Source organism: Limanda limanda, chromosome 15 (genome assembly GCF_963576545.1).
Source record: "Limanda limanda chromosome 15, fLimLim1.1, whole genome shotgun sequence".
Classification (NCBI taxonomy): Eukaryota; Metazoa; Chordata; class Actinopteri; order Pleuronectiformes; family Pleuronectidae; genus Limanda; species Limanda limanda.
This window is the reverse complement of record NC_083650.1, coordinates 19,772,706-19,797,757: the sequence shown is the minus strand read 5'-3', so window position 1 is coordinate 19,797,757 and position 25,052 is coordinate 19,772,706. Positions and strand designations below refer to the sequence as shown.

The 25,052-nt window shown below is 40.0% G+C and overlaps 1 protein-coding gene across 1 annotated transcript in view; it reads right to left on the bottom strand.

Moving 5' to 3' along the window:
* LOC133021060 (cilia- and flagella-associated protein 46) overlaps positions 1-25,052 on the bottom strand; it is a 60,881-nt gene that overhangs the window by 19,664 nt on the left and 16,165 nt on the right. Inside the window, exons 11-41 of the mRNA XM_061087828.1 lie at positions 24,904-25,003; positions 24,411-24,509; positions 23,794-23,984; positions 22,907-23,132; positions 22,500-22,617; positions 20,724-20,853; positions 20,036-20,169; positions 19,523-19,635; positions 18,758-18,870; positions 16,908-17,120; positions 16,049-16,250; positions 12,889-13,038; positions 10,810-10,920; positions 9,696-9,877; positions 9,203-9,334; positions 8,936-9,101; positions 7,661-7,733; positions 7,196-7,337; positions 6,923-7,103; positions 6,261-6,414; positions 5,427-5,647; positions 5,208-5,324; positions 4,172-4,333; positions 3,673-3,821; positions 3,102-3,200; positions 2,953-3,013; positions 2,292-2,444; positions 1,901-2,101; positions 1,692-1,807; positions 1,092-1,274; positions 521-668 (exon numbers count right to left, since the gene is read on the bottom strand). Coding sequence (XP_060943811.1) covers positions 521-668; positions 1,092-1,274; positions 1,692-1,807; positions 1,901-2,101; positions 2,292-2,444; positions 2,953-3,013; positions 3,102-3,200; positions 3,673-3,821; positions 4,172-4,333; positions 5,208-5,324; positions 5,427-5,647; positions 6,261-6,414; positions 6,923-7,103; positions 7,196-7,337; positions 7,661-7,733; positions 8,936-9,101; positions 9,203-9,334; positions 9,696-9,877; positions 10,810-10,920; positions 12,889-13,038; positions 16,049-16,250; positions 16,908-17,120; positions 18,758-18,870; positions 19,523-19,635; positions 20,036-20,169; positions 20,724-20,853; positions 22,500-22,617; positions 22,907-23,132; positions 23,794-23,984; positions 24,411-24,509; positions 24,904-25,003 — 4,540 coding nt within the window. The remainder of the gene's footprint in view (positions 1-520; positions 669-1,091; positions 1,275-1,691; positions 1,808-1,900; positions 2,102-2,291; positions 2,445-2,952; positions 3,014-3,101; positions 3,201-3,672; positions 3,822-4,171; positions 4,334-5,207; positions 5,325-5,426; positions 5,648-6,260; positions 6,415-6,922; positions 7,104-7,195; positions 7,338-7,660; positions 7,734-8,935; positions 9,102-9,202; positions 9,335-9,695; positions 9,878-10,809; positions 10,921-12,888; positions 13,039-16,048; positions 16,251-16,907; positions 17,121-18,757; positions 18,871-19,522; positions 19,636-20,035; positions 20,170-20,723; positions 20,854-22,499; positions 22,618-22,906; positions 23,133-23,793; positions 23,985-24,410; positions 24,510-24,903; positions 25,004-25,052) is intronic.

Genomic DNA, 25,052 nt, shown 5'->3' with positions numbered 1-25,052 from the left:
GCAGATATACACAGTGACACACACCCATACAGACAGATATGTAGCCACATTATCACAAAGCCCAAACCCTCAGAATATGACATGACACATGAATGTGACCTCAATTACCTCAAAAAGCAGCTTATTTGTGATTGTGTCAATTAAGACTCATGGAAATGCTGAAAATCAAATATGGAAATAACTCAACCGCAGCTTCTCTCTCTCTTATATTTTGCAGTATACAACACATTTCACAGCAAAACCTTTGTCCCCTCTCATAACTAAAAATACAGAGGAGAGACAATCTTGCTATCTTTAACTGGCCAATGATTTTAGCCTAAATGTAACAGCTAGGGTGTAACAGCCAATTCAAGGTTTTTCTACAATTAAATCGAGTGAAGTGGCCGTGAAGAGTTTAAGAGGGTAGATCACAGAAGTTTTATCAGATCATGTGAGAGATAGAATACCTCCTTCCTATGGTTTTTGAGGAAGCATCCTCACAATGAAGGAAGGATTTGTTAAAGGGACCACATGCGTGCACGTTCTTTACCTCCTCCTGTGGGGGGAGCAGGCTCTGAGCATTCAGCACCACCTGTTCCTGCACGGTGACAGCTAGCTCCATATGAGAGAGGCCATCGAGCAGGAAGCGCTGTTTCTCCTCTTCATCAGTTGTATGGTCGGATACAAGTCTGTTGAGGGATGAAGATTGACAGAGAACACAAAGTATGATTGTGAGTGTGAGAGAGACAGGAAATCAGTCAAACACAGCTAACTTGTTTGGTTGATTTATGTGCGGATTTTCAAGAAGTTATCTGTCAAAGCCCAATAAAAGGGATCTGAGGACACTAAAAACTGTTCTTATTGTTCTTACAAATTGTATACTGTTTGATATGCAGAAATATCCAGGGCCCTCTGGCGAAAAAAAACAGCACTACTAGTGAGCATTTTATTGACTGCCGCAGTTGCCCCTTAAGATTACACTGTAGAAACTGCCCCCATGTTGCTGTAGAGAAATTTGTAGGTACCGTTCATTTACACACTAACATTTATTAACATAGAGCCCAGGTTGAAAAATACTAAAAAATAAAATAAAGCAATTCTGCTGACTTTACCTCACACCGTGTGCGTACTCTGCATGTGCCTCTGCTGCCTGTTTTTTATAGTTGAGTTTAGTGAAACTACTGGCACACTCTCTGAACGTATCACAGGCAGTCATGAGCATCTGGACCACCTCGCTGCAGAGCGTCTCTCCAGGTTCACCACCACCAAAAGCACGTATACATTCCATGGCACCTCTGGAGCACAATACATTGCATTAGATCAAGATTATAATGTAGATTTTTTGAGTTTGGTTGGCAATTATAGACGGTTACATGTTGTACGATGTGAAGAGGAGATTGCCCAATGTGCAAAGTGAGGTTTATTAAACTCAAGGACAATAGATCATTATAGAAATGCTTTTATAAAGCCTCCTCATCTCGGGTTTTTGGCATTTTCTTTACAAAATGATGGTGTCTTTAAACGTCAGTTGAGTCACTTTGTTTTTGGCATTTGTTTGTGTGGAGAAATCTAAAGCTATTTGTCAAACATTTGCAGGAAATTGTAAAATTATTTTTTGCCAAAACTGTATAGTGCAGCTTAAATGTTCTTAAACATCTGAATGAAACACAGCACAGCATTGAACAAGAAAAGACAAGCAGTTTTGGAGTTACCTCATCTCTAATGAAGTGATTAAGAAGGTGAGCTTTGATACTCTGTTAAGCTGCTGCTCCAAGATCTGCTTCAGAGCTCCACAGCTTTGATTTGTAATCTTTGTAATCCGATCAACCTGGGGATGAAATGGAGGCACAATAAGATATGGGGATTTAAACAACAAGGTAACTGCAATATAGCGGTGTGTTTAAAGGTTGCGATTGTATACCTTGGTTTGTGCATCCTGGTGTCTCTGCCCAGCTACAGCTCTAACCTTGTTGAGGGCTAGCTGGTACCAGAACTCTTCATCCCCGCCGAGGGCTTGGTCTTCCTCCAGCAGGATCAGAGCTTTGCCATGGTTCTGCTCTTCACAAGCCAAAGAGGCCAGACTGAGCAAACCTCTTGCCATTGCTTTCTGATCCCCAGACTTCTAAACAGAGAATTTGAAAGGCGTCATAATAGAGAGAGAGTATCTGTATCAACAGCATATTATAGGGTAACAGTTCAATAACTAGCATGACATCATTGCAGATGTTAAATCGTTTCAGTCTATTGTGGATTAAGAGTTTTGTTTTTTTTGTCAGACCCTGGCACTGTGTTCTTCTTCTCTTTCAACTCACGCTTGCCATTAAGTGAGCCTCTGCCAGGAGCTGCCTGGCTGGTTGACAGAGCCTCATGCTGAGAAGAACCTCAGCTTTGTCCAGCCAAATGTCCTGAGTACACATGTCCATTCTCTGTCGCCCAGGACTGACACGTTCATCCATCTTAGCTTTCTGAAAAATTAAATTGTTGATGCATTGGATACACAAAAGATATACACACACACACATCCAGCACAAAACTGTTGACACAAATGCAAAACAACAAACACTGCAACACAATGTAAATAAAAGAGTCCAACAGAACGAATGTCTTTGTTATGTTCTCTGCTAAAAGCTTGTAGTGCTACAGTGTTAAAGTTTATGAGATGAGAGTTGTCGACTACGATATGAAATTCACACCATTAAGTGATAACACTCATTCCAGGTTTATGAGACAAGTGATTACACTGTCATTAAAGAAATATATTAATCTGCCATCACTCATTATTTTAAGTAGAACTTAAGAGCATGCAGTAAATTTCCTTAGACAATATAAACTTCAGTGAGTCACTTGTGGGCACTTGCCAATCATCTTAAGAAGTAATAAAACTAGAGTTAATTAAACGTTGTAAATCCTTGTAAATGTTCAGCATTTGGTGCAAAATAAAAACCTACATTTATTTTATGAGCATACACTGACCTGATTGTGAGCTTTGAAATAAGCTTCTCTCTCTTTTGAAAAAGCAATCGTTTTGTGGCACCTGAAAATAAAGAATATGATATGACATGAGTAATGGATATTAAATACATATGTAAGGACATGAAATCTTTAAAACTGAGTTGGCTTACTCCATCTGCTCTTTTTCCTGGACTCTGCACAAATCGGGGAGCTTCCGCTGATATGGTGAATGTGTCTCCAAGCCCAGCTGAAAACACGTCCTCAGAATTCTGATTAGGGAATAAACAACACCAGGAAATGAACAAAGTCAATATGCAACAGGACTCAACTAATCTTTCCACAAGTTGATGGTTGTCAGTCCCTCATGTGTCTGTGGTTCCCTGGGTGTTAACAGCTGACTTTAGTCAAATCATTGTCTTACAGTGGAACATAATTTAGATAAAAAGCATTGGAAACAGTCAGACATATAAAGAAACTGTTTAGCATTGCACTTTATTCAAATGTAAGTCTCGCAATGTACATTTGTATCTCAGACTGAGATGAGGAATGGACTATAGAAGACTGGTAAGTTCACTTCTTTCTCACCCCCCATTTTCAAACTTGAAGTCTTCAGCTCCTATTGACACTTACTCAAGTGACATCACTTAAGGCAGCTAAACAGTATTTGTACAAGTCCCTCACCAACACCTGTAAACTGTTGTTTAATATCCAAGGAGTTCCTGATAAATGTTATTTGTTCACCTGAGTCGGTAAACATAGGAGAGGCTACTGTTATCCAGAAGGTCATGAGCGATGACCTCAGCTAGATGCAGTATGGGCAGCGTCATGTGATCCAGCGAGAGCGAGTGAAACTCTTTTTCCAGCAGGTTGAGATAAAACAAGCTTTGACTCTGCAGACAAACAAATACAAGAAAAATATATTGTTACCATTTCATGTTTTCAGTAAATGGCCTATGATCGCTAATGTACTTCCATTTAATTTTGTTGGATAGAGACCAACAAAAATTCATCACATATACGATTCAGAATATTGGGGTTTCAAGCTTTTCCAGCATTTTAATGTGATCAACAAACATCAATAAGTGTATCTGCTTTTGACCAGGAAATGCAACATTCTTGAAGTGACATTTATACTGAATCCATTTCTTGTTAAGTTGAAGACAGACTGAAAATCCGAGACAGTACCATTGAAAGTAGACAGTTATGACATAGAGATATGTGAGGGAGAGGAGGTGCTCGCCTGCTTTGTGATGCTCTGTGTATTGATGCAGTCCGGGCTACTGTTGTTTCTGAATATCTCCCTGGTTTGGTCCACAATGCTGTAGCGAGCCCAGTCCTTTGTTGAGGAAGGAAGTGCCTGAACCGGGACGCCAGGTTTAGCTTTCTCCTCTGCAGGGGTTGTCTGGTTAGAGAGTGACACATATAATTGATATTATACTGTTATTTTGTACTGTTGTATAGTCAGCATTTAAAATAAAGTACATCCAATTTTGTTAAGTAAATACTTAATAAAAAAAATTTGTAATGCCTCAAATATATTTTAGTAAATAATATCCACAATTTCACATTTACAATGTTCCGTCATGTAGTATCAAGCACCATGTGGTAATCTTAACCTCCTGGTTGGATGGCGTTAGGCTGCATAAGAGTTATGTTATGGTCAGTTTCAATTTCAGGACCTTCCTGATTGCCTAGTCCCTCCCAACTCATCGAAGAATTGGCCTTACCTGTTTGGAGCCTATATAACCTGTGTGGTTTCAAAATGGCCGTCTCTATCTTTCCAGCTTTGCTTTGTTTCATTTGGTGTGTGTATGAGTTAGGGCCTTTGGTCAACTTGTAGGTAATCTACCGCAGCATCTTTATTTTTCCTCACATCTAACTCTCCCATTTTACAACTTTTAACAGTCTCATTATGTCTGCGTTTTCTTGTGGTGAGTTCTCTTTATAAGATAGATAGATAGATACTTTATTCATCACAAGGGGATATTTAGGATCTATAAAAATAAGAATGAATTTAGGTTTATGAAAATGGTTACTTTGTGACCTGCCTTTTTTTGCTACTGCTCCTGAACAAGCCGAGCAAGTACTCTTCATGTCATTTATACAAAATCGAGTACATTTTTTTTTTTACAGTAAAGACAGAGAGGCTAAACAATGGCTCACAACTGGAGTCAAATATCTGCATTATTCTTCAAAAGTAAAGACCAACACTTTGTGTGTAAAGAGTAAATCATCTGAATCTGAGCTGTATGACCTACTTCTTTTTTTTCTTTTACATCTTTCCCTTTTGCAACTTTCTTGCCCTTGTCTTTGACCTTTTTGGATTCATTAGGCTGCTGTGGCGGACTCTTTGCCCTGGCAATGGAAATCCCAGAAAGCCCAGCCATGGAAACCTGCAGTAAAATAAAGCAATGCACATACATGCACATTCAATACTCAACTCAAATATGGCTTGCATTTGGAGATGGTAATATTTGAGTGATAGGAGACTATACCCTCCATATTTGAAGCACAAAGGTGTAGGCCCTGAGCAGGTTAAGCTGGTGCTCAGGTGACATCCTGTCGGTCATGACAGCCAGCAGAGTGTGTGCTCGCACCAAACAGTCCAGCCGTTGCACTCCTTTCAGATTGGACAGATTTTGCGTGAACAAGCCCTCGACTGCAAACAGAGGCTCATGTTCCACTTCACTCGAACCCTTCGTTTTGGGCTTGTTCTCTAGAGGAACATTCACTGCAACGAATAATTTTAGGAGACAACAAGACAAATACAGGCAATAATCTGTTAGTATAATTGAACAGCATTGTTAAAAAAACTTAACAATAACAAACAGAACCATTAAAACACAAACAGTATCTCTATAATAAATCTTTACTTTTTGTTTGACGTGGATGTCAAATTAGTCTCTTAGAGAATTTCCATGGACCCATAGCACAAGACTAAAAACAGATTGCTCTGCTATGTGTCACGTCAACCTCTGGACAATATTTACTTGTTTTATTGTTTACTCAGGAAACAGTGTGAAATAAAAAAGAAACAACAATCACTGAATTGCATTTCAAGCTGTGGCATGGCCCTTTTCTGTGGCAGCTGGATCATACCTTATTCTCTTTTGACTAACAGTGTGAAAAAATAAAGGATTCCATGAATTAAAGTGCACATGTGCAACCACACAAAAGGTGAACCCATATGGCGAAGGACCCGTGAGATATCTGTGTTTCATGCTCGCATGTATTCCTTGAGGTGGATCTGCTACACTTTAGAGTGCACCGTCTTATAATTAACAAACCTATCCAGTCATTCATGATACAATGAACACGATGAATCCTACCTGCTTCTTCTGCCTGTTCAGGTTCCAGCTGTAGCAGGATATCTATGGCCGACTGCACCTGGTGTTGGGCATCGTCTTTGGGAAAGTTGTGACAGTGCAGCCACTCTCCAAACTCAAGTAAAAGGTTGACCCTCTCCCACTGAGTCTCTGAGCTCTGCATCAGAAACACAAAAATTGATCAAAGGAGCGTCTTTTAATATTTTGACTTTGTTTGTACATTTGTTAACTACTCATGAGTGAGTCGAGACAATTTTCTACTCTGTAGTATTTAAACAACCAACTCTATCACTTTTCCAGGAGCTCTGGGTTCTCTTAACCATGTCACAGATGCCACCAAACCTAAATCTAACTTCTAATGTTGTATTATAAAGCTCAAACTAAACTTAGCCCCAGTTGTGAGGTGTTACAAGGATTCATATTTTCACTCTTGTGCAACCATTTTTGTTGTAATGATACTCTGGCTCCACAAGGTGGCGCTTGAGCCTCAGGTTCATTCTTGTGTGTCCTTAAAGCGAAAAGGGCCACACAGAAAATCAAAGGATGGATTTAATTACCACAATTCTTCTCGTATGAAAGATTCCAACCTGATCCATCTGCAATCATCTGCTGATGGAACAGCTTTTGGTAGTGATGTAAAAATGGGGGCAGAATAGATGTATTACCTGAAGAGATGTGATGGCTCTCTGGTAGCTGGTCAGCTGCTGGGTTCTATTGACAGCACACAGTGCCACCTGATGCCACATAGATGAGCAGGGCTCTCCTTCTTCTTGAAGCTTCTCCATGTCCGTCATGACGCTTTCTCCAAGTCGTGCTTTCACCAGTATGCGACTTTTCAGCAGAGGTCTGGTAATACACAAGAGGACAATATGATTCCCTTTTGTATTTCAGTCTTTCTACCTTTCACAGATCTTGTCATAGCTTTTCCTCCTGCTCACATGCTGTGTTTTGTGGGAGGCATGTCTCTTTCAGCTTTGTCCAGCAGCTGCAGACCACTTTTCCAGTCACTTTTATCAGCACGGATTTGGAGCAACAAACTGTAAATGACTGATCTCAGGCTTAGGTCATCTTCATCTACTCCTAGAGACACACATACAGATACACAAAAGTACATGTTTAAAAGATTGATTTGAAATCCAATGGAAGCAATTATATCATGTATGTGTATGTATGTATTTATGTAAATCTTAGAAATCCAATGATCAAAACAAAATATCCAAAGGTAAATATCATTGGGCTTAAAGTTCTCACTGTATAAAAAAGGGCTAAATATTTTTTTGCTATCCATAATTTACAGTTATGATAAAAGAGCAAAACCACGTAATTGATTTAGAAGGAATTCAAACCAAACAGGAAGCCATTTCTGAGGGGTAAAGGTTATTTTCTGTTCTTTCACAGCTCACCTGTTTCTTCAGGTTTAGAACTCCCAGGAGTCTGTGTTGTCAAGGTGAGCAGGCCTTTCCCTGCAACCTGTTTCTGAAATAGAAAAAGGGGAAGGGTTTAAACTTGAGTGGCTGGCAGAGTGATAGAAAAGGGTTGGTGGTGATGGTGGTGGTGGAAAAATGGTCGTACTCCAAGCTCACTGATCTATAAGACAAATTGCTTTCTGACCTCGGCCTGAATATGACCCTGCCCCCTGTAACTCCCCATCCATAGCCTGCAACATTACTGCCTTCAACTATCTGGCTGGGGGAGTTTTTTCTGGTCTTTACACTTTTCCACATAAAAATAAAGACACCGCTGCATCTGATAAATTAGGCTTCTTCCCTTGCTTACTGTGGATCACAGCACTGCTGGAGAAACATGTCAAGCTAGAAGCATCTTTCTAAAATCTCTCATAAACTGCCTTTAATTATGGATTTCTAACTTGTTTTTCAGCTGAACAAGTGTTTATCCCCCTGGCTGTCCAAAGGCAGCGATGAGATGTTTTTTCACTCTCTAGAGCACCTACAGTCTCCCTACTGTAGTACCCTAAAGAAGAATTTTTATCGATTTCATCATCAGCGAAAGATAACAGAGCATGTTTAATAACCCTGCCATGTATTTAACTATATGTAATAGCAAGCAAACCACAAAATATAAATAATTAGAATAGGAAAAAAAGTTCTTGCAGTTGATCAATTCTTGTTTTGCTCGCTTACTTTTCATTTTGTTGCTAGTATACTTAAGGCTGAATCTGTGTCCTGTCAGCAGTTGGCCTGTCTTAAAATTTAAAGTTTTTTGAAAAGACTTGATTCTGGGGCTAAAAAAACTGGCTGTAACTTAACCAGGTGCTTAGATGACAAATTTAGTGAATTAAAAATACCTGCACGGTGGATTAAAACTCCCAAAACCTGTAATCTCTTTTAAATTAGGAAAATATTTATATATATTTAAATATTATAGTGGCATATATTATACCAGTTCCATTTTTCTGTATCAGGAGAGGAATTGTTGTCAGCTATCTTGGCTGACTAAAACAGGATGTCATTGTTTTTGTCCACTTATACACGGAACTATGTCCCGTACCATGGGAGTCATTTTTTTGATGAAGACCTGGGAGAGAACAAATGATCTTTAAAGGATTTTTTTCTTGTCTTAGTCTTAATAGCAGTTAATAGACTGCTCAAAGATGACACTAACACAGGATTTATATGGATGAATGTGCCAGTAAAAATCTGGATAATAAGGTATAATACTTTTGTATATTTGGGAGAGGTATGGAGCAGAGCATTCAGGATCTTCTCCAAGGGATTCTGGAGTTGTCGTCTTCCCTCAGGAGTCTGTGTCAGGGGGACACAACAGTTCCAGTAATGTCTGGCGGCTGTGACACACAATGTTGGATTCTTTGCCTTTTCTGCAAAGCTGTGGACAAGAGAAACGGCAGAAACAGATATACAAAATTGCAATAAGAGCAGATTATGAGGATGTTTTTAAGGAATATATAAATGAACTAGAAACTGCACCTGACACTGGAAAGAAGCGCCTTCATGGCGACTCTGTAGGCGTGTAGATCTCCATTGGACACATGGACTAAACTCAGACCTCTAAAACAGACTGCACTGCTCAGCATCTCATACACTGCAGTCAGGTCATACCTATGGGTGAAATAATATTCAAAAGCTGTCATTCTACTGTCCAGTTAACTCATTAATCAACCAGAATTGTAAACTGACATAGAAAGGCTTGAGACTTTGCTACTTCACTCAAACTTTGCAGCTAGAAAAAGTGACATGTATGACAAATGGCTGTTTTTTATCAACTGCAGTACTCTTGAATATGCACAAGATGTCACCTGCCCCTCAGACAGCTTTGGACGCAAAAATGTCAACTGCTTCACACATCCACTTCGAATGCAGTCCCTCTCTCCCAAATTAGACAAAAAAGACTGATCGGCCAAGGCACTTCTAATATTGTCAGGTTGTTTTAAATGATATGTACTCATTCAAACACACTTACAGAGCACAGGGCATAGTGTTGATGGTCTTTGCTGCGGCTTCCTCCAGCTGCAGAGCGCTCTTGCTGGAGCGCAACACCAAGCTGTGGTCCTTGGCATAGTGACAGAAGGCAACCAGCTGGCTCCACACCTGCAACTCAACCACAGCATCCGTCCAGCTGCATTCTGACGCCATGCCCACCAGCTAGAGGTAAGGAGACAGGAGAAAGAGGAGGGGAGGAAAAATTTAGGTGGCGAGGGAAAAGGAAGGAGGATGGGAGGGAGCGCAAATACATACAGAAATGACTGTGGGAAAAGAGAGGAGGAAATGTTGAGAGGGAAAAGATATGAGAGAGAGGTTGGGAAAAGATGTGAAAAGAAGGATGGTGGGGGAAAGAGGGGATGGAGGTGGGGAGGGATGGAAAACATGGGAGGGAAAAGGGAGATAAATCAGGGGGAAAGAAAGTAATACATTCAGGGATGGCAGAACACAGGAAGTATGAATGAAGAGGGAAAAGGGAAAAGGTGATGAAACCAATGTGAAAAGATGAAGAAAGGATTGGCGGGGGAAAAGACAGAACGGGAAGTAAATAGAGGAAAGAAGACACACAGGGGTAGAGTAAGAAAAAAAGTGAGGGCGAGCAAGGGGAAAAGAAACCATAGGCAGGGAGGAAGAGAGTAGAGGAAAGAGTAGGAGGCAGAAGAACATAAAAAGGAAGGGATAAGACATGGAAAGCAAAGTTTAGGGAGTGATGGAAAAAAGAAAAAGTTAAAAGCAGTGGAAGGAGTGAATGAAAATGAGGAGAAAGAAAGGAGGGGGGGAAAGCCAAAGGGAGATGGATGGAGGAGACAGAGTGAAAAATATACGTGTGTAAAAATGCCAAAGGGCCTTGAATGTCAGAGAGAGTAATTCTCAGCAAGAAGAAAAAAAAATCACGTCACATATATCAAAAGAATGCGTGACAACCCTTATCCGATTAAAACATGGCTATCGAGGGAGCTATGGTTATATTTGAAGGAATTGACACATAATGAGATGCAGATGGGCTCGGAAAAGCTCATGGGGTCATCTCAGCATCTGCGGCTACCATCTGGTCCACAGCTACAGTAGGAAAACAGGAGCGGAGGAGTACATACTGTTTGGAGACAGGGAGCAGAGAACTCCATATGCCCCGGGTTCCTATTGCTCTGGAGCATCTCCACTCCGACCAGCACGCGCGTCATCGCCGACACTCCTTCATTCACACACTGCAAGTGGTGGAGAGAACAATGCATACTGAGTATTTCAGCGAATACCAATACAGTCCCTTAAGTTTAATTATAGAAAAGTCATATACATGTATGATTATCTGCTTATAAATTATACATAAACCTCCAGACGGATTATCAAATCATGGGTCCCAAATATTGCAGGGCTAGCCTCGTTGATAATGTATGACTTCCCATTGTATAGAAAATGAGTTGATGATTTATTGATTGCAGTGGAGATAGACCCCATTCATATCAACACACTGCATTTCATAATATGCATGGCAAGATAAAAAAACTCATTAGGTTGCGACTTAAAGCTCATCAGGCTAAAGGGACTAATGTAGGGCAGGAACCGTATGGCTGACAAATGGTCATGGGATTATGGCGACTAATCAAATGGTATTTGTAAGTGTATACGTGCTCCCTCTCGATGTGAAACAATACAACCGGGAGACATGACATCCCCATGATGAACAGAGACACTATGCACTCAATGCCATAATGTGAATATGGCGTAAGTAACACCTACAGCGTCAAAAAGATTAATAAAATGTCAGGCAGCATAAGCCTACAATATCATAAGCACATTATAGAAGAACTGTGAGCGGACCACAATACAGGATCCATAATGACATGATTATGCTGTGACACTGAGCCGCACAGTTGTCGCATCAAGGATTTAACCTCCTCTACATGTCCGCCTCTATGAGTAAAAAAAGTAAATGCATATAAATGTATGGAAGTAGCTTTGTAGTACTTTGTAATATTGTAAGTATTTTAATGTCTTCTTGTGATTTGAAACCGACTTTGTTTAACTTTGTCATCATTGTTTCACAGCAAATATAGTGATGCAGTGAGTACAGATATCACACATGTTAAAGGGGTAATTCCCCCCAAAATAAGAATTCGCCTATTATCTACTCACCACACGAGCTTGTGCAGAGTGTGAACACAAATGTGGACGCGGCTCCAGGCAGAAGGATAACAGAGGACACTTTTTTTACATTTGAAGGAGTGGTCACCAGTTACTTGAATTGTATTGTATTGGCTGCAACACTGTTTACCCCTGAGCATCATCGAGTCAAACACTTCACCCACCCCTCCATCAGCATAGTGGTGAGCAGATAATGAGTGCAGTTTTCATTTTTGGGTGAACTCTCCCTTAAAGCCTAGAATTTTCTTCTCTTCTTCCCAGTGGTCTACGTTAGGTTTAAAATAAAAAACATTTCAAAAGTGAACATTCAGTGTCTCTGTGGTGTTGACATATTAACTGTGCGGAAACATGTGAATGAAGGGAAACACCACACTGGTCTCCTGGTGCTGAGCGGGTAGAGAAGGCAGCTCTGTTATATGAGTGTGAATGTAAGTATTCAGGGAGGAGCAACATTTGTTCATCTATGTTACTGTCATAATTGACAATGTGAGGTTTAATCATTGTGTATAGCTACTCGCTGGAGCATGCAAAAGTCAATCACAGTGATGCCTCGCTTCAACACCTCGCTCACTCACACCATTGAACATAGGATAAAGACCAACATACAGTGGATTTATGTTTTGCGTTGAAAACATGTTTCTTGCTGCTAGGAGAGTTTTGGCAACACAACAAATTAAAATGTAAAATGCTTTTGCTTAATTTCAATTCACAAACCAGTCCACAAAAGGTCTTTTTGTTTTTAGGAAGTGCATCAAAGCAATGAAAAACTACTTTAAGTTAAAATTGTCCAAGGACAACATAATGACCAGTAAACTAGAACTAGCCAGTACTATCATATGTATATACCTTGATAAAATAATAATTAAAAAACAAACTACACTAATGCCATCTACTTTCCAAATTCTAATCGCCTAATGCATAGTTTGCCAGGGTAGTGTCTTCTGTGCAATATCTTGTGAACAGTGTTTTCAAATGCTGATTGGGACCCTGAGCAGTTTAGACAAGTTGGTGATGGATGCAGAGATCGGTACCTCATCTTTGACATCAATCTTTACTCCAATCTGCTGTTGCAGCAACCACTTGACGTGCACCCATGTGGCCACCACCTGTTTCCTTGCTGCGATGGGAACCGCCTCTCCTGGGACGTTGCAGGTGGATATATGAAGGGCGTAGTCGCACACCTAGAAGGAAGTGTAAAAAAACAGCAATCAGATAGAAGTACTTGGCAGCTTGAGGGGTTTGATAAGTATAACATGACATTAACATTTCAGGTTATTTCCTAATTATTATCCATAATATTAAATCATATTTGTTAAAGTTTCTGTCGATCAAAGTTTCTATCAATTACTATACATTATGATTCAAATATGTAAGACTGACTCCACATCCTACTTTCTCTCGCCCGAGGCCCTTTTCCAACCAGTCAGTCGCAGACACGACAGACTTACACACAGAAGATTCATATTAACACTTCAAGTCAGACACTGCATGTGACCCTGCTGTATTGTAGACTAGTTATACAAGATGTATGGGAGAGGCTCATGTTTTATTTTCCCTTCAAAAAGGAAACAGATACAATGATATTTAGTTAATAATTCACTCATAAAGTGCCTTTCATCTGAAGTTAGAGCTGATATTAATGATGCAGCCTTTGAATGGAAGAGTAGACAGGAAACAGGCTTTTAATTGGCAATGCAGCAGAGAGATGAGAGATATCAGACTCATGAGAGTAACATGTGAATATAAATATATATATATGAGTAATGTGGATAAAAGATATAACAGAATGTACCCTTTGACCCTTCAACTTTTCACCTTGGATGCTTCAATGTGTGTCATGATATGATATCATTCCATTTGTTCTATGAAACAGTACAACTGATAAATCCTGTTTCCCGATTCCACAAATTAAGATAGTATTAAGAAGGCTTCTGAGGTTTGATAAGTTTCCAACTTTTAAAGAGCTGACAAGTTGGAAACTGTGTCTTGCATGTTTACAGTTTGACTGTAGGAAGGATGAAAATGCGAGGATCTGATCATGTGATGTGAAGATTCTTGATTTTGCACGCACGCACGCACGCACGCGCACACACAGACACAAACACACACACACACACATACACACACACACACACACACACACACACACACACAAACACTGTCCTCACAATGGGAAGATCAAACAGTGAAAGGAAGGAGCAATCAGTCTGGCAGGGAGGGTCAATCACGCTGCGTTAACAACAAACAACCAGACAAGAGATTTACAACCAAACGTGTTCTGATTACTTGGTAAAGCACATGTATGCCCCCTTAAAGCTGGTGACTGAGTTGCAATGATTGCATGTTATATGATCCTTGGAGCCTTCTAAACCCCCCCGAGGAAGGTTTATAACTTTGACCTCATCAGTGCTTCTTCGAGTCTGATTATTTCTTATCCTCTTGAGAAGTTTCTTAAACAAATCAGTGATTGCACAATCGTCCCTCAAGTCTTATCGCATTAGTAGTCCCCAGTTTAGAGGCGTATTAATTTGTTCTGCAAATTAGTGCTAGTAGGTTTATTCAAATTTGCTGTGACATTGGAAGTTTGAATTCAATTTTGGTTCTGATTTGATCAAAATCAACATGTCCCGTTCGTACCGCGCCTCTCGCTTGATATCAGCTGGGATTGTCTCCAACTCCCCTGCAACCCTTAAAAGGATAACCGGGCTAGATAATGGATGGATGGATAGAATAATTTAAATGTATGTTGTCAGAGAATTGTATGCAAATATATCTCACTGAGACTTGGATCACACCGGACAACACATCCACCCCAGCTGGTCTCACCTCTGCCTTCTCTTTCACCCACAGACCCAGACCCACTGGTAGGGGTGGTGGTACAGGTTTACTCATCTCCCCAAATGGAGTTTTTCTCTCTACCCCCCTCCACTTATTACCCCATTGTCTTTTGAATTTCATGCTGGAACAGTTACTCATCGGGTACAATTAACCATTGTTGTTCTCTACCGTCCACCAGGTTCTTTGGGAGATTTCTTGGATGAAATAGACGTCCTCCTGATCAAACTTCCCAGAAAATGGCCCTGCACTTATCCTTCTGGGTGACTTTAACATCCAGACAGAGAAGTCATCTGACCTATAACTTTTACCTTCTTCTTTTGCTCTCTCACTCAGTCCTTCCCCTCCTACTCACAAAGCCGGCAACCACCTTGACTTTATTTTCACCAGAAACAGTTCAACATCTAACCTCACTGTAACCCCACTTCATGTCTCCGACCACTTCTTTATCTCTTCCTCTCTCCCACTCTCTCAAACTGACAGCCCTACCACATCAACAGACTCTGTACCTGTCTGTCGCAATATTCGTTACCTCTTTCCCGCCTCTCTAGCCTCCTCTGTCTTTCAGCCCTCCCTTCCACTGACTCTATCTCACTCCTGCTTCCTAACACTGCCACAGACACTCTCCTTTCTACTCTGTCCTCCTCTCTTGAATCTCTCTGTCCCCCTATGTCACGACAGGTCCGCAAGTCCTCCCCAGCTCCGAGGTTGTCTGACTCGAAGCTTGCCCACAGAGCCACTATGCGAGAATCAGAATGGAAATGGCGAAAACTTAAACACCCTGACGACCTGCTCACCTATCAGTCTCTTCTCTCCTCTTTCTCTGCCTCTATTTCCAGAGCCGAAAGCACTTTTTACTAAACCCCTAAACACTTTTTTTCAATCCTCATTGTCTAAGCCCAGAAAACTCTTCTCTATATTTTTCAACCTCCTTGACCCCCCCAGTCCCCCTCCTCCTTCCAGCGTTCTACATAGCCAATTTATCAACTACTTTACAAAAAAATATAGATGACATCCACTCTTTACATTTTGTCTGTATGTATTTTTTAAATCTTATTTAGCTGCCTGACTTGGCCAAGAGATTTGTGTGACCCAAACACAATGTGTGAATTTCGGGAACATGTCTGGATGTAATTTTCCAGAGTTTGAAAATAGCTTTATTGACCATAATATGAACCCAGAATGCATTGTATTATTATCTAAATTAGCAAAGTACTTTAAGTTTTTAACCTGCACAGAAAAAATCGTCAACTGTGGTCAGATTGCATAAGATCAAATTTCCCAGACATTTTCTTGAAATCTGAAAACCGCTTCTTGTGCCCATCATGCTCTCACTACCCACAGTGACATACGTACCTCCAATGCCTTGCGGGCATTCTCCAGGTTAGCATGATCTGGAACAACCCCATGAACAGCAGCCGCCTTCTCCCCCCGCTTCTCGCTTTTGTTCTTGCCCTTGTCCACTGGCAAGGTTGGCTCTACAATGTCTGTTCCACACCGAGGCTGGATCAGCCCCCGGGCCACAGCATTACACAGTAACACAACCAGGGCACGATTCCTGAGAGGTACAACACAAAGAAAACTGAAAACTGACACTTTCTTGAAAAACAACACAAGGTTTTGCTGTTTGCTGTTTTGTATCTGTTGGTTCTTCTTGAAAGTATGAACCCTTTCAACGCATGTCGATATCATTATGTTTCCTTTACCACATTGTTGCACGACAATGAACAATGAATCTTAAATCTCATACAACTATTGCAATGCTCAAGGTCTGTTTTCATTCATCCACGGTGCTCAAATTGCCTCATATTCTGTGAATTAGCCACTGTGGAAGAGAGATTACATTTATGAGCATTTTTCAGAAATCCACTCTGACTCTGTAATTTTTTTTCCAAAAGACGAGTACACATATCGCTGCTATTGCTGAAAGGGTAATAATTTTCACCTGAATTTAAGGACGTAATATACACAGTACTTCACTGTGGGTTTGGATAAAATGACTGCTGGGCGGATGAAATGCTTTCATATCCTACTGAGCAATTTAAAATATGTTTAGTCATCAGTCTGTAAACAGCTATGTTTTGTGAGTTTTTTAAATTTATTTATCAAAATGCATGTGATAACAGCAACTCCACAAAATTAGCATTTCATTCGCTGTCAGAGGAGCAGCAACACACCCAAATTAGAATGACAGTCATTTAGACAACCAGCCTACCCAGGGCGCTCCATCTTTTGGTGGATCTCCACCAGATTCTGGAAGGAGGGAAGCAGGTGCTGGTAATCTCCAGATGCCAGCAATTGGCTGTTGTAGTTCCACAGGTAAATGGCCGCATTAGCAACCACCCACGATTCCCCGATCGCCAATCCCAGCTCTGCAGCCCGCAAGAAGTTAAAGGTGGCATAGGTGGACAGAGCCTGGATCCAGTCTCTGGGTGAGAAAGGTAGAGATGTACAATAGAGAGTGAGGGGGGAGAGAAAGTTTGTTTGTTTGAAGAGATGAAGATGAGGGAGTATTGTGGCCACTTGGTGTTGTCTGTAGTGAACTCAAGTTAGGTTTCTTGTTTACGCTTGTACTACATTCGGTTTTTTACATGAATAATTGCATTTGCTAAAGTGGCATCTTCTCTGACAGATTCCTCTGCATGATGCAAATGGAAAACTGAAACCCCATCTTTACAGTGTCAGGCCGGTTTTAATCAATGAGGCATTCAGAAGCAATTTTCTTTGAGCTCCTGAGAGCAAATGTAAAGCTTGCAGCTCCCACAATGCAATGTGCTGGAGGTGAAGTCAATTTCAGGTAAAGCACACTAGTGTGTACTCCACTGCTGAATGGGATATGTCAGTTCTGACTGCATCCAGGGAAACGAGTCACAAAGGTAAAGCATTGTGTAAATGCATGAAGTCGTTTTTTTGGTGCAGAAAACAAATGTCCACATTTGAATCCTATAATAAATGTGTATGATAACCACCATGACTCTTGATATGGAGATGAAACAGCACAATAGTGTATGGAGTTCCAACTACAACATCTTGGTCTTTGTCTCTAAAGATAATCACATCATTGATGGTGTTTGAAGCCTTGTTTTGTACCAGATAATTGGATGGTTTTAGATCTGCTATGTATAGTTGTGACCTTAAGGGATGAAGACACAAAGGTCAACAAAGCGATTATGTCATTACCAGCACTGCATGTGATCATTTGTATCTGCACATGTACTCAATTTAAAAGCATAATTGAACATGAGATTTATTTATCTATTTTGTAGAATGATGATCAAATTTCTCTCAGTTTTCCATTAGATAATTTACCTAATTTAATAAATGGTAATTATATACAGTATACATCTAATGTGGCACAGCTTAAGTGCATGTGATATGAGTGATGTTAAGGAATGGGAGAGTGCTATGATGTATGATGTGATGTGCCTCTTAGGTTGGACAGTGTCCCGAATTGTGAATCCAGACATTTAAAATGACACAGACAAACTGTGACTCCATACTCTGGCTTAACCCACAGTTCTTAGATAAGTTATAGTTAAGGCTAGGAGGAAAACCCTGTCCAAGACTATTTAATGCCTCATTTAAGGAGCAAATAGCACTAAAGCAGAAAATATAGTCCTTTTATAAAAAAATATTTAACAGCCACAAACAAACCACGACAGCTGACAATGTAAGTAGAGGCATTAGCCAACAATTAGATTCTGATTTTGTCTAAACTGTTTATATCTAATGATAACACAGGGAACTAAAACAAAATGTGTACGAGTTGAGGAAATATGTTCACTGAAAGTTTGTCCAGATTTCTGCATTCTGTCATAATTTTAAACGAAACAGAAAATAAATATATCAAACTGTTAAATATGGTCTAGCACAGAGTGAAAGCATTTGATTTCCACTTTTTAAATAAAATAAATACACACACAAAATTGTTAAATCCGCGATATTCAAAGAATGCAGCAACAGACACCAGTCATCAACAAAATATTTAAAAAAGCAGACATATCATTATAGTTTTATGATTTTAAAACGTGGGTGTGTTTGTCTGTGTGCATATTGTGTTTTCACCTGTAAATAACCCAGTCTGGATCCTCTTCAGACACATAAACCCCTCTTTCCTGTGGTGGAACAGCTGGGCTGTTGAGCTGCATGCCCTCAGTAAACAGCTTTTGGACGGTGGCCTGGTAACACACAATCATTCATAACTAAAAGGCCTTTCTGTTTTGACAACTTTATAAGGAGAAGAGAAGACCTCCCAATATGAGAACGGCAGCTTCTGCGGAGCTGAAACTCTGCTGTAGCAGATCAAAGCAATAAGAAACAACTGTTGAGCATTTTACTCACTTTGGTAGAAAACCTGAAAACTCAGGTACGACAAGAGGAACCTTTCTTCTTCTAAGACTGAGACATATGCATATCTTACAGGCTTCTTAAAACCCTTCCAATGAATCTCTACTGTAAGCAGTGTATACTTGGGGTTTATACTAATGAATACATTTCAACTGAATTTATCATTGTTTTACTGTCTGTTGTATGGTCTGCTAATCCTGCACTGGATCAAATTGCTTTCACAGGAAACAGTGCACCAGTGTAATTACATCGTATTGATAACACTGTCATTGTTGTTTAGATTTTGATCTGCTGTGTGTCAGAGTTGTACTCTATTCAGTTATTGTCAATGTAAATGGAACATCCTAACAGAGCAGCTTCATTTTAAGTGTTCCATTGGTAAAACACAGAGGAGTAATAGTCAGGCACGTCCACATTGAGCTACAGGCTGCTGTTCCCTGCAGATACATGTACATCAGTTACTCTTCTCTAGTAAACACAAACCTCAGCACTGATGAAGCGGATTTCAGCTAAAAGCCGCAGGGTGTCCCTCACAGAGCTTTCACTGCAACTGTGGAGAGGTTCTGAACAGCTCTCCTCCTCCAGGCTTCTGCTTTCTGGAGAGAAGTGATAAAATGGTCTGTGATGGTGAAAGAAATTCTCTCTCCACTGAATTTATCACTATTACAACCAATACTAATTTCCTACACCCTATGTGTCTTTGCATGAAATATGCTAACAACCAAATTGTACCTCATGGTAATCATATGTCATATAACTTTGAACAACTTGCTATGGTATTTTTAAAAATAATTATTAGTATTAATAATAATAATCCAAGCAATAATCAAAAAGCAGTTAAATGAAATAGATCACAGAGCTATTATATATATATATATATATATATATATATATATATATATATATATATATATATAAAAAAACACTTCAATTTCTCTTTAAATCATTCTAATATAAAACTCTCCTTCACTCAGAGGAATATTTATGGTTCATTACCATCCGTCTTGTCAGCCTTGGAAATCTTCCATCTCCCGTCATCATAAAGCAAACAGAATCGACAAGCAGCTCGGCAGACATCCCAAACTTCCTGTTTCCTGGCTGTCTTAGCCAGGATTGCCCACAGCTTCATCCTTGAACAGCCAAGAAAAAAAAGCACAACAGAGAAGAAATTAGAGATGATTACTTTCTAAAAAAACAAGGTGGCAGCAAGGGCACAGCCGCCTGCTGCATATGATCTCAGATAGTTTGTTGTGGCACCGTGAATAATGAGGTTTTACTTTGGCGAATAGCTGTGATGACTCTGTTCTCTCCCGAGCAATGAGCCTGCCATTTCTGATGTGCACACTTTTTAACTGTAATGATACATGCAGGCAGGGGGAACTAAATTACGGACCCTGAATAAGATGTAAGAGAAGGTTGCAGACTCCAATGGTCACAAAACAACATTAAAAGCAGAGAGGGGCGATATATCAAACATTCATTAATACCTAATGTTCAGTGTACGAGTAATGAATTCAACAAGGCATAAAAGGCTGGTTATACAGGCAATTTTCCAACTCGGTTTCTAGGAAGCCTGACAGCTAAGAATGATTACAAAGAAGACCAAAAAAAGGGCTCTAACTTGTATTCATACACGTACATAGATAGCAACAATAAATACATTTAAACAAACACACACACACACCTCTCTGTGTTGTCAGTGTCACCAGCTTGTCTGGCCAGGTGTCCGTCCACCTTCTGTAAACATGTAGAGTGATGCCTAGCCTTGGCAGAGAGCTGAGCCACTGATCCTGATGCAAGATGGCTGACAGGAACTAGGGAATAGATGAAGTGATCACATTTCATTAATACTGCTGGAAAAACTTTTCAGTTCAGGTTTGTGGCCAGTTATGCATAACAAAAATCTAGTCGTACTGTTGCACTCATTCAAAAATGATTGTTAATAATTTATAAAGCATGGATGTAAGAAATGCACACTCTTATGCATAGTGAGAATGAATCTTGGGGAAGTTGCATAATCCACCCTTATGATGACATTCCATGAAGGCCTAAGGAAATACAACTGAAGAGATGCAATGGAACATTCCCACCTCTTTCCAACGGGAGTAATGACTACAGTGCAAGTTGAATAGACATTTGAGACTGAATAAAAAACATAAACACATTTCATATTCTTTTTTTAGAGCCATCTACAGTTACAGGGATAAAGAAGCTTGTGTTTTATTATTACAGTCAAGGGACTTTATCTGGAGTGGTTTTAACAAGAGGCACTAGTGCCTTAGTGCTAATCCCGAGACACACACACATACACACTCATGCATGATTGAAACAATACAAAATTGGAGCAGTATTACGCGCTCCAATTAATAAATTATTATAGTGACACAGCTTACTTTGAAGCTAAGACCACAACGATTAAGTGTCAACATCTAGGGGATCCTTCAGATGAATAGAGAAAAACAAGAGGTGTCACTGTGGGACCAAAGCTTTTCACCCACGCCTGCAGTAGAAACCCTTCGACTAGCTGTCAGAGGCCAGTTCTACCCTGGGTCATTAGCACTGCTGAATGTTAATTTGATGCCGTGGACCGAGGAGCTGGGAACGATTCTGAGATCGTACAGTTTTCCCAAGCTCGGGCCCTCATGCTCCATGATCCACTGCACACAGTCGATTGGAGCTTTGCTGTGAGCCACACAGGATCACAAGCCTAACCTCGGACACATCACACACAAGCTTGCAAGAAAGTTTAATGCCAGCATCGAGAGACTTAACGTCCAGACTTTGAGGTCAAGGAACAAATTTGCATATGGGACTGTGTACACCAAATTAGCTCTGTAACATTCATTCAGTGTTCACTCATAATCCGCATGTAATCTGCTTTCCTGAGACAGCAGCTCATTACTCAGTCAGTGCAGACAGCTGCCTTCCAGGTACATTATGTGAATGAAGGTGACCTGTAGGCCAAAGAAGAACCTACGATAAAATTTGACTATTCATTTATCTATAATATCTCCTGATATGCAGCCCTGTGTCGTTTTTTTACTGCTGCTGTGCAAAAAGCTTTCTATGCAAGAGCTCACACATTTTTACCATTTCTATGCCTTTGGGGTCAGTTATTGAGTTGGGTTGAGGATGCCAGTTCTTTTGTTAGAGCTTTTTTTCATTGCTCCCTTAAGTACTCATGCATAAAGGAAAAAAATTGCACTTTATTGCAGGCAGAATTTATCTCAGATCAGGTATCTGGGGTGTATTCTTCCAGAACAGTAAACAGTCCCCTGACAGATGTTAAATGAAATGTTTGATCGCAGATAAAAGGGACAAAAAACTCAGTAAGTACAGATGTGTGTCTCAAAATGTCCCTCGAAGACAATTTCCATTAACTAATGCAAATTAGACATTAGTTAAGGGTATGTCATTGTGTCGTTGTGAAAAATTGAAAGTAAGGAGGAGAAAGCTCTACTTTTTGAGATGTTGTCTCCGTCCAGCACAATCTGGAAATCATCAGGGCCCAAATGGAGACCAACAGCAACCAGAACGGGACGGATGTTTTTCTTATCTTGGGGTTGCATTTCCCTGGACTGAGAAAGAAAGCGAAAGGACAGAATGTCAAAATCAATTTGTCACCCAGTTAATTTACAGTCCTCAGCCGTACTCACTACTACAGCCCCAAGCACAGGAGAACACAGGCTGAAGTCATTTTATGAGGCATAATATATACACTTATATGTCTCATTAAGCTATAGTTGCTTTCAACGTGCACAAATCATGCAACAGTAGATTCCTCTTGTCTTTTGATTGTACCTGTGATTTCATATACAGCTTGTTAAAATTCGATAATATCAAACTGTTTGAAGCAAAACTGTTAACCTGCTGCAGAAGCTTAGCAGCTTTATCCTCGGCCCGGGAGGGTGCTGGGTAGAGTGTCTTTCTGAGCTGCAAGAGGTGCAACGCCCACGACAGGCGCTGACTTTGGCTCCCGTTATCCAGCAGTATGGCTTTCTGAAGGTGAGTCAAAGAGACCTCAAGGCATCCCTCCTCCTCTTCTATCACAGCAAGCTCTGAGTGGACTTGGCAGCGCATCTCCAGCAACGAACTGCGGAAGTAACACAAAGACTCACTTCAGCAGAGACTAATATATCATGAAAGCAGGAAGAGATTCTAATTGCATCTACTTATGTTGTTTTGAAAAATAACTAAATGAAAACTCTCTTTGATTATTAGGAACGTTTCTTGCCGTATGTCATCAGAAGAGCATTTATCATGATCCAAATTTGAAACTTATTGATACATTTAAATATATATATGGTGTGTACACAAAGCATGAAAGTAATCATTGTAAAAACATGTATGCAATATATGCCGATCAGTCTGAATAACGATAATCTTTTTTTTCATTTAAACATACACATTAGTAAATTAGCTCCAAAATGTATAAATTAAATCTTGATACCTCCTCAATCATTTGTCCTATAGGGATCTCTCTTTATAGCATGTTTTTTTCTAATGGTTTTTCCCGATATGTTTATTATCTGTATTGCTGATAAATAACAGGACTGTGGGTATTTAAGATGGCAACTCTGATTCATTATCAGAAGTCTGAGGAAGAGCCTTGTGTTCTAAACGTCATTGACAAATAAACCCTTCAACAGGTGATTTATATTTGCGGATCTTCTCTATCTCAAACACTATCACATTAACACATAATTTGAGCAGAGATTCTTTTTGTAAAGTGAGAATAATTTGAAGAAGGAAACCTCTGCGCGTCTTCCAGTACTCGAGCCACTCTGCGCAGGGGTGTCTTGATAAGTTTCCTGAGATTGTGCTGCAGGAGGGGAAGACAGAATCTCCACAGGGTCATGAACACAACCTGCACAGCCTGAGGGTCGCCCTTTCTCACTGCACTCTGCAACAACTGATCCAGCCTGCCTATCTCCTTCAGCAAGGCCTGTGGAATAAGAACTACGGATAAGAATGATGTCACTACACTGAATGATAACACAACACTTCTATGTTATGGGGACTTCTATGTACTGGGCAAATGAACTGGAATTGGACTGGCTAGTTTGTAAATGTGACTGTTTTCATACCAAAATCTTAAATATAACTAATCAAACTTACCTACCAAAAACAAGAATCTATTAAGGTGATATTACGACAAATACAATTCAGAAACTTATTGATGAAGTGCATCTTGATGGGTCAACTGTTTCTATGAGCAATGACACCTATCAACTGAATGGTTATTTTTGAATTACAGAAATATTATATTATATTTTTGGACAATTAATCAAGCGTCTGCCATTGGGTTCACTGCCTGCATTATAACATGGGGTGGAAACACATAGATGATAATTCATGTGTGATCAAGCACCTCCACGTTGGCTTTGGAATAGTAATTTATCTTCGCCTCTGTCTTCAGGCGGTTGATTTCACTGTTGACACATTCCATTATTATGAGTTGGCCAGGACTCTAAAAGAGACAAACATGTGATTTCAGACATCAGCATCAGGGCAGTGCATGGAAAAGAAAATCACACTACAAACGAATAATTCAGAAATTATGCCAAAACATCTTTCACATGCAAATTTGCCAATTATATTATCATTTCACCTAAATACCCGAAGAGAAAAAGGGGCAAAATAAAAAACAAAAAAATACAGACACCTTTCTATGAAATAAATTCTATCTATGAAGAGGAAAATTTAAAAAAATGCACAGCTGATTAATCCAATCTATTGTCAGGCGCCTTACTTAAGAGGGATGTCCAAGACCATGCATACATTTGCAAGTGTTTATAATATGTACAGTTATAGCAGTGAGCAAAGCTACTGCCTGAGGTTTTAAGAGAATATCGGACACTCACAGCCTCTCTCGCCAACTTCAGCTCTTTCAAACAGTTGGCAGCTACTTTCTGATGCTTCACTTGCAAGGCCAGCAGAGCCAACTCCAGGAGGAAGGCAACTCTGCAAATCCCAGATAAAACATAATTTATACAATTTCACAACAATTCAA